The sequence below is a fragment of the Monodelphis domestica genome, chromosome 6, assembly GCF_027887165.1.
Source record: "Monodelphis domestica isolate mMonDom1 chromosome 6, mMonDom1.pri, whole genome shotgun sequence".
Lineage (NCBI taxonomy): Eukaryota > Metazoa > Chordata > Mammalia > Didelphimorphia > Didelphidae > Monodelphis > Monodelphis domestica.
The window spans coordinates 13,879,690-13,892,193 of record NC_077232.1 but is presented as its reverse complement, the minus strand read 5'-3'; the positions used below and the strand labels follow the sequence as shown (position 1 = coordinate 13,892,193).

Here is a 12,504-nt window from a genome sequence, read left to right as displayed (position 1 = left end):
GGCCTAGGATGGCCTATGCTGGTCTAGCCCTTTTCTCATTATTTCTTCTTACTCTCTCTCCCATTCATTAATTCCTCATTTGTATTAATTAAAATCTCCATAAAAACCCAGTGACTTGGGTATATTTAATATTTGGGAATTTTCCCTGGCGACCACTTTATATTTTGATTTAACTCAAGACACTGTCTTGAAACCATATTTTCATGGTCACAATTTAAGGAAAAACATTTTTAACTGCCACAGGTCATGGCAACAACTCTTTTAAATGAAACAGTGGTGAGGGTGGGCAGACAGCATTGGTGGGGGAGGAGTGGGTTGGATAGTAGGGGTAGGAATAAGTTGGGTATAGGAGGGTATAGTTTGTGAATTAGGTGCCATATTTTATAGATGGGAGGGGGACAGAGATTCTGATAATTAGGAATTATGGAGAGATAAGTCACTCTGATTCTGGGATGTTATTGAGTCCCTTTTAATGATTTTCATAAAAGCTATGAGCTCCCCAAAACTTTCCTCTATAAATTCAAGCTGAGTATTTAGTTCCACATTTTGTTGAGTAGTAGAAGCAGTAATTGGTTGGTTTGAACAAGAAATGGGGTTTTCAAGAGGAGACTGACCTGAATCTCTTATCTGATTCTCTAGCTTATGTGTAGTATTTTCCAGATCTCTCTTAGAGAAAAACATATATAATCTTAAAGCATCAACAATTAAAATCCCAACCAGGAGCAATGCAGAGTATACATTCTCTTGGATTATGAAATAGACAAAGAACATTTTCCAATTTTGGTCATTTTACTGAAAAGCCAGTTGTTAATAAGTTGTGTGCTGGCTCTAACCACATTTGTACCATGTTTGGGTGTGGTCCTATTCACTGCCTTAATACAATCAATTCTTTTGTGTGAAAAGGTAGAGTAAGGCAGGGCTAAAATTTAATACAATCACTCTCTCTAGCTGGGCCCCTTTCTCCAGGATTTTCTAACTGCTACATAAGAGCAGTCCAGCCAGTTAGTATTGTCAGTGAGGATTGGTTAATTGGGTTGTTTGTTCCCTAAGGCAAAGGAGAATTAGAAACAGCAAACTTACCTCTTCAGCTGATTTGTGTAGATTCAAAATAAGCTATTGAAATCTGTCGTAGGGATAGCCACAGTAAAGGAAAAGTTTAGGAAAGTTTAGAAGATTGAGGATCTTTTGTCACAACCAAAGCAGTCAGCCAAATTAATTGTTAAATTTGTTATGGTTGGACTTAATATTAAATTTGGCAGTCACCAGGGATTTAATTTCTAAATCCCAAAATGTATTATTTAAGTAGAATGGAATTTATGGTAGTTTATTGTACAATAGAGGGAAGATATTAAGGAAGAGAGAAGAGGGGAGAGAGAGAGCAAGCTTCGGCTTCCTCAGAGCCAGGTAGAAATTCTAAGGCCCTATTCAGGGAAAGGAGTCTCAAGACAATGGGCCTTTCTCAGAGGTTCAAACATCCAAAAAGGCAGGGAAACTAAGTCAGCCTTTCACTTACCATGGTGACATTCTAAAAGGAAAACATTCTGAGGTCTCCTGCAGGAGCTCCTCTAGGGGTCCAGTTCCACAGCCAATTGTCTTCACTCCAAGCCTTAATGTCTTTCTTTTAGACTCTCCTCAAGTGTTTGTCTTCCAGACTTCAGACTCTGAGTGACTGATTCTTCTTCTAGTCTAACTCAGCGTCAGAGGATCTATATCTCCAGTCTTTATTTCCTCTATTTAAAGACCTTTTCCTCTTGTGTCACCTGCCCTAAATTTCACATCTACCAATCACAGCAGACGCTCCTTTCTAGGACTGCTCACTCAATGTATGAAATGGGTTTTCACACCTTTTTGGGTTAGATTATACCTTTTTTTGGTTATATCATACCATTTGTAGTTAGTTCCAACCTTTATGAGTTAGTTTGTACCTTTCATAGTCAGTTCACACCTTTTTGTATTTAAAATGGGTAGATCTACTTTAAATACTGAGATAACACTTTTGGGGATTAAAATCTAAAAATAGACTGGGGATTACAATTCAATCTTCCCAATGAAGGAATAGCTAAGCACCGTCATTGTTACAATCATTAAAGAAGTACACAAAATTCTAAATTCAAATCCAGCCTTAAACATTTTCTAGCTTTTTAAACCGGGGTAAATCACGTAACCCCTATTGCCTAGCCAGTAACACTCTTCTGCCTTGGAACTGATATGAATTCTAAGACAGAACATCTGATTTGCAAAAAAATTAATTCTTCATCAAAAATGAGACAGTCTGGGAGCTGGGTTGCTCAGTGGATTGAGAGCAAGTCCTAGAGATGAGAGTTCCTAGGTTCAAATCTGACCTCAGACATTTCCTAGCTGTGTGACCTCTGGCAAGTCGCTTAATCTCCATTGCCTAGCCCTTACCATTCTTCTTCTTTATAACCAATACCCAGTACTCATTCTAAGACAGTAAAGAAGGTGTTTTTTTTTTTAATTTGACAGTCATTTCCTGCAAGAATCTTGGATTTTACTAAATGAAAATGTGTAAATAGATAATTAAAATGAAATATATACAAAATAAATAAAAATACTTTGGAGAAAGTTGAGAGATCAATGCATTAATAAATGTGAGAATGGAGAAATAACTCAGTTTAGGGGTAGAAAAATCATATATTGTAAGAAAATCCCATACTTTGCTTATATATTGTATGTTCAGTTTTGTCTGTGTATTATCTCTCTTACTGGAAGGTGTGCTTCTTGAAGCAGGTTTGTAGGGGATTTCTTTTAGTCTTTGTATCACCAGAGCTTAACACAGTGTCTTGCAAATATTAAGTCCTTAATAAAGAAATAGTAGCAGTCTTTAGGGGACCAAGAATGACTTTCTTTGTGCGTTTTCATCTACGGTGTACCTTCATATGGCTTTGAAGTCCAAAGGCTGAGGCGCAGAGTTTGTGGCACATGGGGCATGGGACACCAGTTGTTAAGGGAGGTGCAGTTGTGGCCTGGTGTCGGCGCTCACGCGCAGCGGCAAGACATCAACATCGCTCATCTTCAAAGGTGGTGGCAGCATGGTTAATGTGGTTCACCTCTGCTTCTGACAGAGGCAGCGAGTTCTAGTTGCTTTGGTGTAATGCCAGCCCACTTCAAGTTGGACTTTAGCTGATCCTTGTATCTTCTCTTTGGCCGGCCTTGTTTCCTGAGTCCAGCTGACAGTTCACCATAGAATACCTGTCTTGGTATTCGCTGTGGGTCCATGCGGATGACGTGTCCAGACCATTACTTCGATGCTGGTGGAGTTGGCTCTGTCGAGGACTTCCTGGTTGGTGATTCAGTCCTGCCATCGGATCCTCATGATTGACTGGAGAGAGCATTGGTGGAATTGCTTCAGCTGTTTCATGTGCTTCTGGTACAGGGTCCATGTCTCACAACCATACAGGAGCGAGCTGAGGACCACTGCGTTGTATACTTTGAGCTTCGTCGCAGTGCTTACACCTCTGTGTTGGAGGAATTTGGAGAGCAGCCGCCCAAGTGCCTGGCTGGCCTTTTGGATGCTGGCATTGATCTCATGGTCTAGGGACCCATCATTGGCGATGCTGCTACCCAGGTACTTGAAAGTGTTGATATTAGAAAGCTGTGTGCCATCAATTGTAATGCACGGCTGGTTAGTTGGCCTCCCTGGTGCAGGTTGGAACAGCACCTCTGTTTTGCTGAGGCTGATAGTCAGGCCAAACAGTTTTGTTGCGGTGGAGAACCTGTCCACAATGGTTTGAAGATGATTTTCTTGGTGGGCCATGAGAGCACAGTCATCTACGAGAGAGCTTCCAGGATGAGTCTCTCTGTTGTCTTTGTTTTTGCAGTCAGGCAGCGAAGGTCAAATAGTGAGCCATCCAGTCGGTATTTGATGTAGACACCCAGGTCTAGATCCATTATAGCATGTCGTAATATTTAGGTGAAGTATAGGTTGAATAGTACTCGGCAAGGACACAGCCTTGTTTCATGCCATTGGAGATGTTGAAGTGATCTGAAGTCTCTCCACCAGATAGGACTTCCCCTGACATGTTGACATGAAGAGTTTTATCAGTTTGACCAATTTTGCTGGGCAGCCAAGCTTGCTAAGGATCACCCACAATGCATCCCTGTTCACTGTGTCGAACGCCTTTGTCAAGTCTATGAAGACAACGTAGAGACTAAGGTTCTGCTCAAGGCATTTTTCCTGCATTTGCCTCACCATGAAGACCATGTCGATGGTGCTACGATCTGGTTGGAAGACACATTGTGATTCAGGGTGTATGGGTGGGGTAGTATCTCTGGTATGGAGGGCTTGTCGTGCCCCCCTAGGTCAGCTCTCCAGCCTCTGACCCCCACCTGACACCCAGCCCTCACTTGTGGCTCCCAGTAGCTGCTAGCATGCGGCAGCGGCCACACCCCGGGCAACGGCTTTGACAGGCTGGCCAAACCTTGTGAGGGTAGCCATTCGGGTGGTCGACCCCTGGTGATCCAGGGCTTTGCTCACCCAGCATGTGAAGATTGTTTCGGTGGAACAGGCGGAAGAAACCAATATGAAGGTTCAATGGCTGAGATGGTGACGCAGCAAAGCACTGTGGAGTGCTTAGGGCATGTTGGAGCACAAAAGACAACAGGGCCATCCAATGCAGCTAAGGAAGTCTCCAGGTGTAACGACTTTTTGTGCCACTGGACCAAGGCTTCCAATGCCGAAAGAGTGTGAGTGTCTCTGTGCACCGACTTTTCCACTCAAATAAAGAAATAGTTTGTTAGAAAAGATACCTGTTAAGTACAATTTCATATCTATCAGACTGACTAATTTTATAAAAGGAAAAATGATGTTTTGCAGAGGATGTGGATAAAAAAAAAAACACTAATACACTGTAATTTGTAACCATGGCCCGAGGGTCATAAAATGTGCATAACCTTTAGCTATAGCAATATCATTGTTAGGTCTGTATGCAAAGACATAAATGACAGGGGGAAAGGGCATATCTAAGCACAAATATTTAGAGCAATTCTTTTTGAGGTGACAAAGAACTAGAAACTTGAGCTGTCCATCAATTGGCGAATGACTGAATAAGTTGTAGTATGTGATTTTAACAGAATAATATTGTGAAGGTAACGATGAGCACAGAAAAGCCTAGAAAAACATATGAAATGATGCAAAGTAGAATGAACAGAATTGGTAAGTTTCAAATAATAACAGTAATAATATCAGATAATCAATGATGAATGAATTAACAGTTATCAACAATGCAAGGATTCATGCCAGCAAAAGCTATCTTGTGGCTAAAAGGAACTGAAGGAATTTGAATGCATTGTTTGCTTAATTTTCTCCATGATTTTTTTTCCAGTGTAACAATCTGTCTTCTTTCACAACACTTACATATTTGTCTTGTTTTCTTTTATTTTGCATTCTTTTCTTTTAATGTTTTTATTTTAACAACAAATTTCTACCTAAGTATTCCAAAGTTATATGACTCATATTGTTTCCCTCCCTTCTTCACTCCCCCCTACCAGAGCTGACAGGCAATTCAATCTGGGTTATACATATATTACCATGCAAAACATTTCCATAGTATTGTGATTAATCTTATAAACCAAAACCGCAAAACGTACCCAAATAAACAAGTGGGAAATCATATGCTTTCATCTGTATTCTTACCCCAACAGTTCTTTCTTTGGAGGTGGAAAGCATTCTTTTTTAGAAGTCCCTCAGAATTGTCCTGGATCACTGTACAAAGGTACCTTGACACACGAGTTTAATTCAGTCCATGGCCAAGCTCATAACTCAATTTGATCAGGTGTCGAATTGAGATTACCCTAAATTTAAATGAATAAAATAGCAATTAATCCTTTCTGTCCCCCCCCAAAAAAACCACACACATTCTTATATGCTTTTACATATGAAAATGCACTTTATGAATAACAAATGAATACATTTATAGATAAAAGCCCCCCCCATTTCGCTCTCCCCCCCCCCCTCTCTCTTCCCCTCTCTGAAAGAATGTAAAGAAATAAACTTGCTTACAAAACGTTATTTACTTTCAATCAGGCAAAGATGCTAGCGAAGAAGTTTCTCATTTCATGCATTATCGCTTAACACAATGCCCTACACAGCACGATGTGTCAAACAAGTGTCCTTACCCGGCTCCATGTCGGGTGGTGACTTATTCTGGGAGTGTCTTTTCAATAAACTGTTTCATTTTTTTTCCCCAAATCTCCACATTTCCTTAATCTTGCTTGCACTGATTTCATCAGCCACCTCGGGCTCCTCCCACTAATTTCCTGCAAGACCTCTTTATGCTGCTGCTGCTACTTGTAACTCCTTCAATTCCTCAGTCATCAAAACCCGTGGATAAAAGTTAAGAAATTTGCCAAAAAAACCTGAAAATAAAGACAAAAATAAAGAGAAAAGCAATTCAATACAGAAGCTCACTCAGCCAGATAAATGCTGAAATAAACAAAGCCTCCTGTAACTAGTGAAACTGTACATTAGGCAGGCTCTCTAGTGGAGGGTGGCAGAAGCTCGTGATTCAAATATCTGGTCAAGACTTAAAGAAAAAAATCTGGATCGTGACTTCTTGTATGTCAAATTGCTCGTGACTTAAGGTGCTCGTGTATCAAGGTACCACTGTATTGCTAGTAGTAACAAAGTCAACCACATTTGATTGTTCAACAGTGTTGCAGTTACTGTCCATGATGTTCTCCTGGTTCTGCTTATTTCACTCTGCGTTAGTTCATGTATGTCTTTCCAGCTTTCTGACATCATTCTGTTCATCATTCCTTATATATATATAGAATATATATATTATAATACACACACACTATCTATTTGAGCATTGACCTAAAGTTTTAAGGAGAAAGGAAAAAAGTAGACAAGACTCAACATGCAGGGAAACATCAAAGTGTCACAGTGGAAGGGACGGTGGGTCATTTGGGAATCTTTTCAAAGCCATATAAAGAGGTGACCAGAGCTTAAAGGGTAGTCGTTAAGTGAGGGGAAAGAAGGGACAAGTTTTATATTGAAGGTTGGCAGAAGTTATGAGTGGGCAAATGATTGGATCCATCTCTTCATCAGCCACTGGATTGAACGAAGAGGGAGAAGGCACAGTTAAAGCTCCTGACATCTGTTTTCTCAGTATATTTTAAGATTAATATCTTCAGCTGAGAATGAAGTGAATGAGGGGATATTGGGAGTTTGCAAATGCAAGTGCAGTTTTGAATTAGCTGTTGTGGAAAGAAGAATAGAAAATCAAGTAGGAAACATTACACACATTGACTAGGAGCACAGAGAACCTGATTGAGATGACATAATATAAAAGTTTTAGTGCACTCAGACGGTATTTTGTGTCTTCTTTTTTCATTTTCTTATTCACTAAATGTGTTTTCAAGAACTCCCCTTTGATATGCCAATCACTATTCTGACTGCCAGGGATCAAAATAGAGAAATGGATATGTCTTGCTTAAATTTGATTGTTGAGAAACAACTTGAACACATACACACACAATAATAATAGAAAATAGAAACACAAAAATAGATACAAAGAAAGTTCTGGGGTTTTGTAACAGTAGCTGGAAGACTCAGCTAAAACTTCTTTTAGCAAGTGGCATTCAAGATTAGCTTTACAGGGGGGCAGCTGGGTGGCTCAATGCATTGAGAGCCAGGCCTAGAGACAGGAGATCCTAGGTTCAAATCTGGCCTCAGACACTTACCAGTTGTGTGACCCTGGGCAAGTCACTTGACCCCCATTGCCTAGCTCTTACCACTCTTCTGCCTTGGAGCCAATACACAGTATTGACTCTAAGATGGAAGGTAAGGGTTACAAAAAAAGATTAGCTTTAAAGGAAGCAAAGGATTTCAGGTGAATGAAGATCCATGAGACCATCTCCTAGATATGATGAACAACCTGTTTAAAGATACCATGAAAAAAATGTGACTCCATGTATGAGATGCAAGGAAATCAATTTGCATTCAATGTCAATTACTTCATGAGGGGTATCTGCAAAAGGCAAGTAGCAAAATTCCACCTGCTATGAAAGTAAGACCCAGGGGAAGAAAAAGAAATAGTGCTCATTTCACATGCCTCAATTTGGAGATATTCTAGAAGAGAGCACAATGGCATTTCATTATCTCTGACATTTTATAACCTCCTACTGACAAATTCAAAATGAGATCTATTATATCCCTTCCTAAAATTTCAAAACCTTCAAAGGATTGAGAAAGAGTAGGAAAGGAAAAATAGAAAGCAGAGTAAAATGATTTATGTTAATAAGGAAAATGAGACAAATTTCTCTAAACCTGATCTCAAAAAGTTAAAAAAGATCAATCGCATTATTCAGAACATGAATTTTCTGCACAAATATACTCTCCAATATAAATCACATAGCTGTGATAGTAAATGACACTCTTTTTGAGATCACAGTCATTTTTTTTTTTGATCCATCATTCATGGTAACACCTCATGGTGAGATTCTTTGATCCAGTGAAATTGTTCTATACACCAAAAAGAGCCCTACAATTTGTAGGACACGTATAGGCATAGAAGTGGTGAAAACTTAATAGAATTCATACATTTTCCAAACAAACTAAAATACAAGGCATTTTTGGTCACAATAAACTTTGTATTATTTGAGATTTTATATACAGGTTGGTGTGGAGATTAAATTTAACTCTCCCCTGCTTGTGAAGATTAAATTAATTCTCCTGTGCCCAATTTTAGATTTAATCAGCTGAAGTGTAAACACCACATTTACACTTGAGTGGGGGAGGTCTGTGACTCACCTGTGTCATAGTAAGTGAGGAATCAGAATCAACTGACTTCCCCCTGGACAGTCCTAAGCAAAGATTTAGCTGTAATTGGTAGACATAAAAGTGGAGGAAGACACAGGAAGTGATGCAAAAGAAGTATCTTTTAAAAATTATCTAGACTATCTTAAAAAAATTGAGAGAATTCCTTGTCCTTTCTGGTCACCAACTATACAAATTAAAATCTCAGTAATAAAAAAAATGTAATTTAAGGGATTTATTAAATGATCATTCGAAATCAAGTAATAAAGAGGACACAAAATAAAACCACGTTTCCAAGGCTTGTTAGTCATTTTAAAAATCCCCATTCACCACCATCACTGCTGATTCTGTATCATACCCAAAGAACAATGAGGAGTCTCAATGCCCACTCCCTTTATTCTCTGTTTACAGGAAGTACATAATGACAGGAAGTCAGTGGATTCTTGGGATATGTAGGTGTTTTTTTTTTTTTAGGGTAACAGATTTTCAATTATACAGCTATCTATTTCCTCCTCTAACTTGTTTCATTTCACCTTTTTAAAATTCTGAGGCTATAGTAGATGTTTAATGTTGATATTCCTTCATTGTCAATTTCCCCTTACCAAGATGTAATTTCCTGCCTTATCTCGTTTAATTAGATCTATTTTTTGCTTTAGGTATATCTGAGAACTAGATTGCTAATCTTGCCTTATTTATACCAGGTGAAAACATTGACTCCAGCCTCTCACATCTACTCTCTTTCTATCTCCCTGCTCAAATGTGTTATTATACAGTACATATCATAGGATTTTGATTTTTAATTCACTTTGCTATCTGCTTCCATATTATTTATAAGTTTATCCCATTCACATTTATCGCTTTGATTACTAAATGTGAATTTCCTTCCATCTTATTTTCCAATTTTGATTCTGCCCTTCTCTCCATTCACTCTTCCTTATCTGGACTATTTGATTTGAACTACTACATCCCTCATTTCATCCTCCCTTCTTTACTTTTCCCTATTTATCTCTGATCTTTGGTGTGATCTTACTTGGAATAACCTCCCTCTCACCTCAGTGTAACTCAACCTCTCTGTCTATATTCCCAGATGTTTTCTACAAAAAAAAAAAAGTTGTTTCACTCTGTTTCCATGTTGATTCTACTCCACCAGAATTCTTTTTCAGGTCCATTTAAAAATTATTTGGAGAATATAGTCAGAGAGGTTTGAGGTTTCCTTGCCTCTACTCTACCATGTAGGCTCCAGTTCTCAGCTTTAACTTTATAAAAAGAATATTTTCTTTTATTTAAAATGGAAAAGAAAGTACCCCAAATTATAGAAGATGGAATTTTTTCCGTATGTCCATATTTGAACTTAGGTGCTTAAATTTTGCCACACTTTATTACAGACTATGGTCAAGTTATTTGGTCAGCTTAAAATCTTGCTTCGAGAACAAGAAGTCAGCCAGGATTTATTCATCACTCATTACATGTAAAGCACTGTTGTAGACATTGTGAATAAAATGGTTGGTCATGTGTCAATGTAACTGAAGGTAATCATGGTCTAAGAATGAAATTATCCCTATGTAGATAATTCAGGAGGGGTCACAGCAATAAGTTGATAGAACATTACAAAGAAAACTCTAATTCTTTAATGAAAAGAGTGATATTTTAAAAATAAATATTTTAATATCAATTAATAATAACAAACTGGTGTTTGTAATAATAATGGCCATATAAAGGAAACTAGTATAGAGTTCTATACTCCTTATATGCAGGTAAAAAAAACCACAAGTAAACTGGATCACATGATATCTGTAACAATAAAAGATGAAGTGATAGCATACTCTGTGGTTACGTTTGCTTGTATTGAGAAATCAGGGATACATGTAGGATATATGGTGGTCTCACAATAAGAAACTGATGGGAAGACTGAGAATATTGTCTTCCAGAATGTACAAGTATATCTGGATTATGATCTAAACATCTGGCAGAAAAAATCATGGTGAGTTTCTCATCAATTGTTGAAATTCTTTTTATTACTATTATTTATATATTAATTCAGGGTTGATTTAGTGTGTACTTCCACTGGCCAAAGCTTTCTGGTTAATGTTTTCAAGGCTAGATTCACAACTGTCTAGGAACTTTGGCTCATGTCATGGAAACTATCATTTTCTTTTCCTGCCTTTTCATCTAAAGCTAGAATCGGCCTGATGTAATATCTGAAAATATTGAGTCATTGCAGAGAATTAGTTTGGTGAGAGTAGAAGTATAATGCCAGAAGTCCTTAAGCACTCAATTAAGACAGATAAGACAGCACTTTGGACATCTCAAACCCCAGGGAACCTGCTAATACTGCAGGGATTGAAACAAGGAAGCGGGTGACCAAACTAATTTTATGACTTTAAGTTTTTTAACTTAGGAAGAAGGATGCAAGTGAAGAGTTGCAGGTCAGAATGGTCCCCAATGATCTCACTTTCTGACTCTGTCAACATGTTTTTCTGACTAACACTCCAGAGGCATAAATATGAGGCAGTTTTCACTCCCTAAATATAGAGAACAAAGTGAATAATATCCACAAGGCAAAAAGTTCCCATAAGTATACCCTATTTGGCTATCTTTTCCATGTAACTTAAAGAAAGGCCTGTTTCATGTGTCCTATTACGATTTCCTTAATATGAGGGACTGGTGAAAATAGTACAATTTAAAAAATTATTAGAAAAGCAAAATCTTTACAAACAGAAAATGTGCCTGTAGATTCCTGAAAACATAACCACAATCCTATTAGATTTCACTACTCTTAATCACTTCATAGATTTTGGAATTTGGCCATAGATTTTGGCAAATTGGGGCCATTTTTACTCAGATTACTTGTGATCTTGCTTTTTCAGTTTTCCTTTCCTGAATGTCAGATGGGAGAGCCTCCTTGTCACTTAAAAAGAGATTACAGCCCTACTTATAGAAAGGAAGGAGACAGTTATAGGGACCTTCCTTTCTATGTATCTGAAGTCTGAATTGCAAATTGAAAAGTTATTTTTCAAAAAACCTCCATTATGGAAAGGTCCAGAAACAGGATGAGTTGTTGTTACTGTATTATTTTTCTCATTGGTGAAATGTCATTGATATTCCTGACTACCTGGTCTTCCAGGTTGAATTGTGTTTTTTGTGCCCTCACAACTTTGAGTAAAGAAAAGATTTTGGTTTGATGTTATAAGAAAAATGGCATTGAGGAAACTGGTAAAATCATAGGTTTTTTCATTGTGTATTATGCAGCAAGCAGACAGATAGAAAGTATGTATACACAGTATGTGGTAACATAGAGAGAAATGCATCACCATGAATGGAAGCAACTCATTGAGGACAATGATTGAGGAGACATAGCAGGGAGGGAATATACTCAATGTTGGGATCCAAATGGCAGAATTAGATTCCCCAAGAATACCCTTATTTGAGAAAAGGCTGCTAGTCCCAAATATAGAAAGTCAGATTTCTTATCAGAAACATACTAATGAACATATTTTGGGGATCACTTCTTATAATCCTTTGTTTGGATAAAATTAGCCAGGGCAAGTCTCTGAATCTGATATAACAGACTGAAAGAAGGATCTATCATTGACTTACTAAGGCATCAGAAAAGAGAACTAATTCAGAATTCTACCATCACTCTACAATTTTATCCAACCTAAAACATCACATCTTATCTGTCTGAAAGAGATTTAGTGGTGGAAAAGTACAAAATGTTTATCTTT

The 12,504-nt window shown here is 38.0% G+C and overlaps 1 protein-coding gene across 1 annotated transcript in view; it reads right to left on the bottom strand.

Moving 5' to 3' along the window:
* VN2R644 (vomeronasal 2 receptor 644) overlaps positions 1-12,093 on the bottom strand; it is a 52,944-nt gene extending 40,851 nt beyond the window's left edge. Inside the window, 1 exon segment of the mRNA NM_001099586.1 lies at positions 11,931-12,093. Within this exon segment, the coding sequence (NP_001093056.1) occupies positions 11,931-12,093 (163 nt within the window).
* Positions 12,094-12,504: the final 411 nt, after the last annotated feature.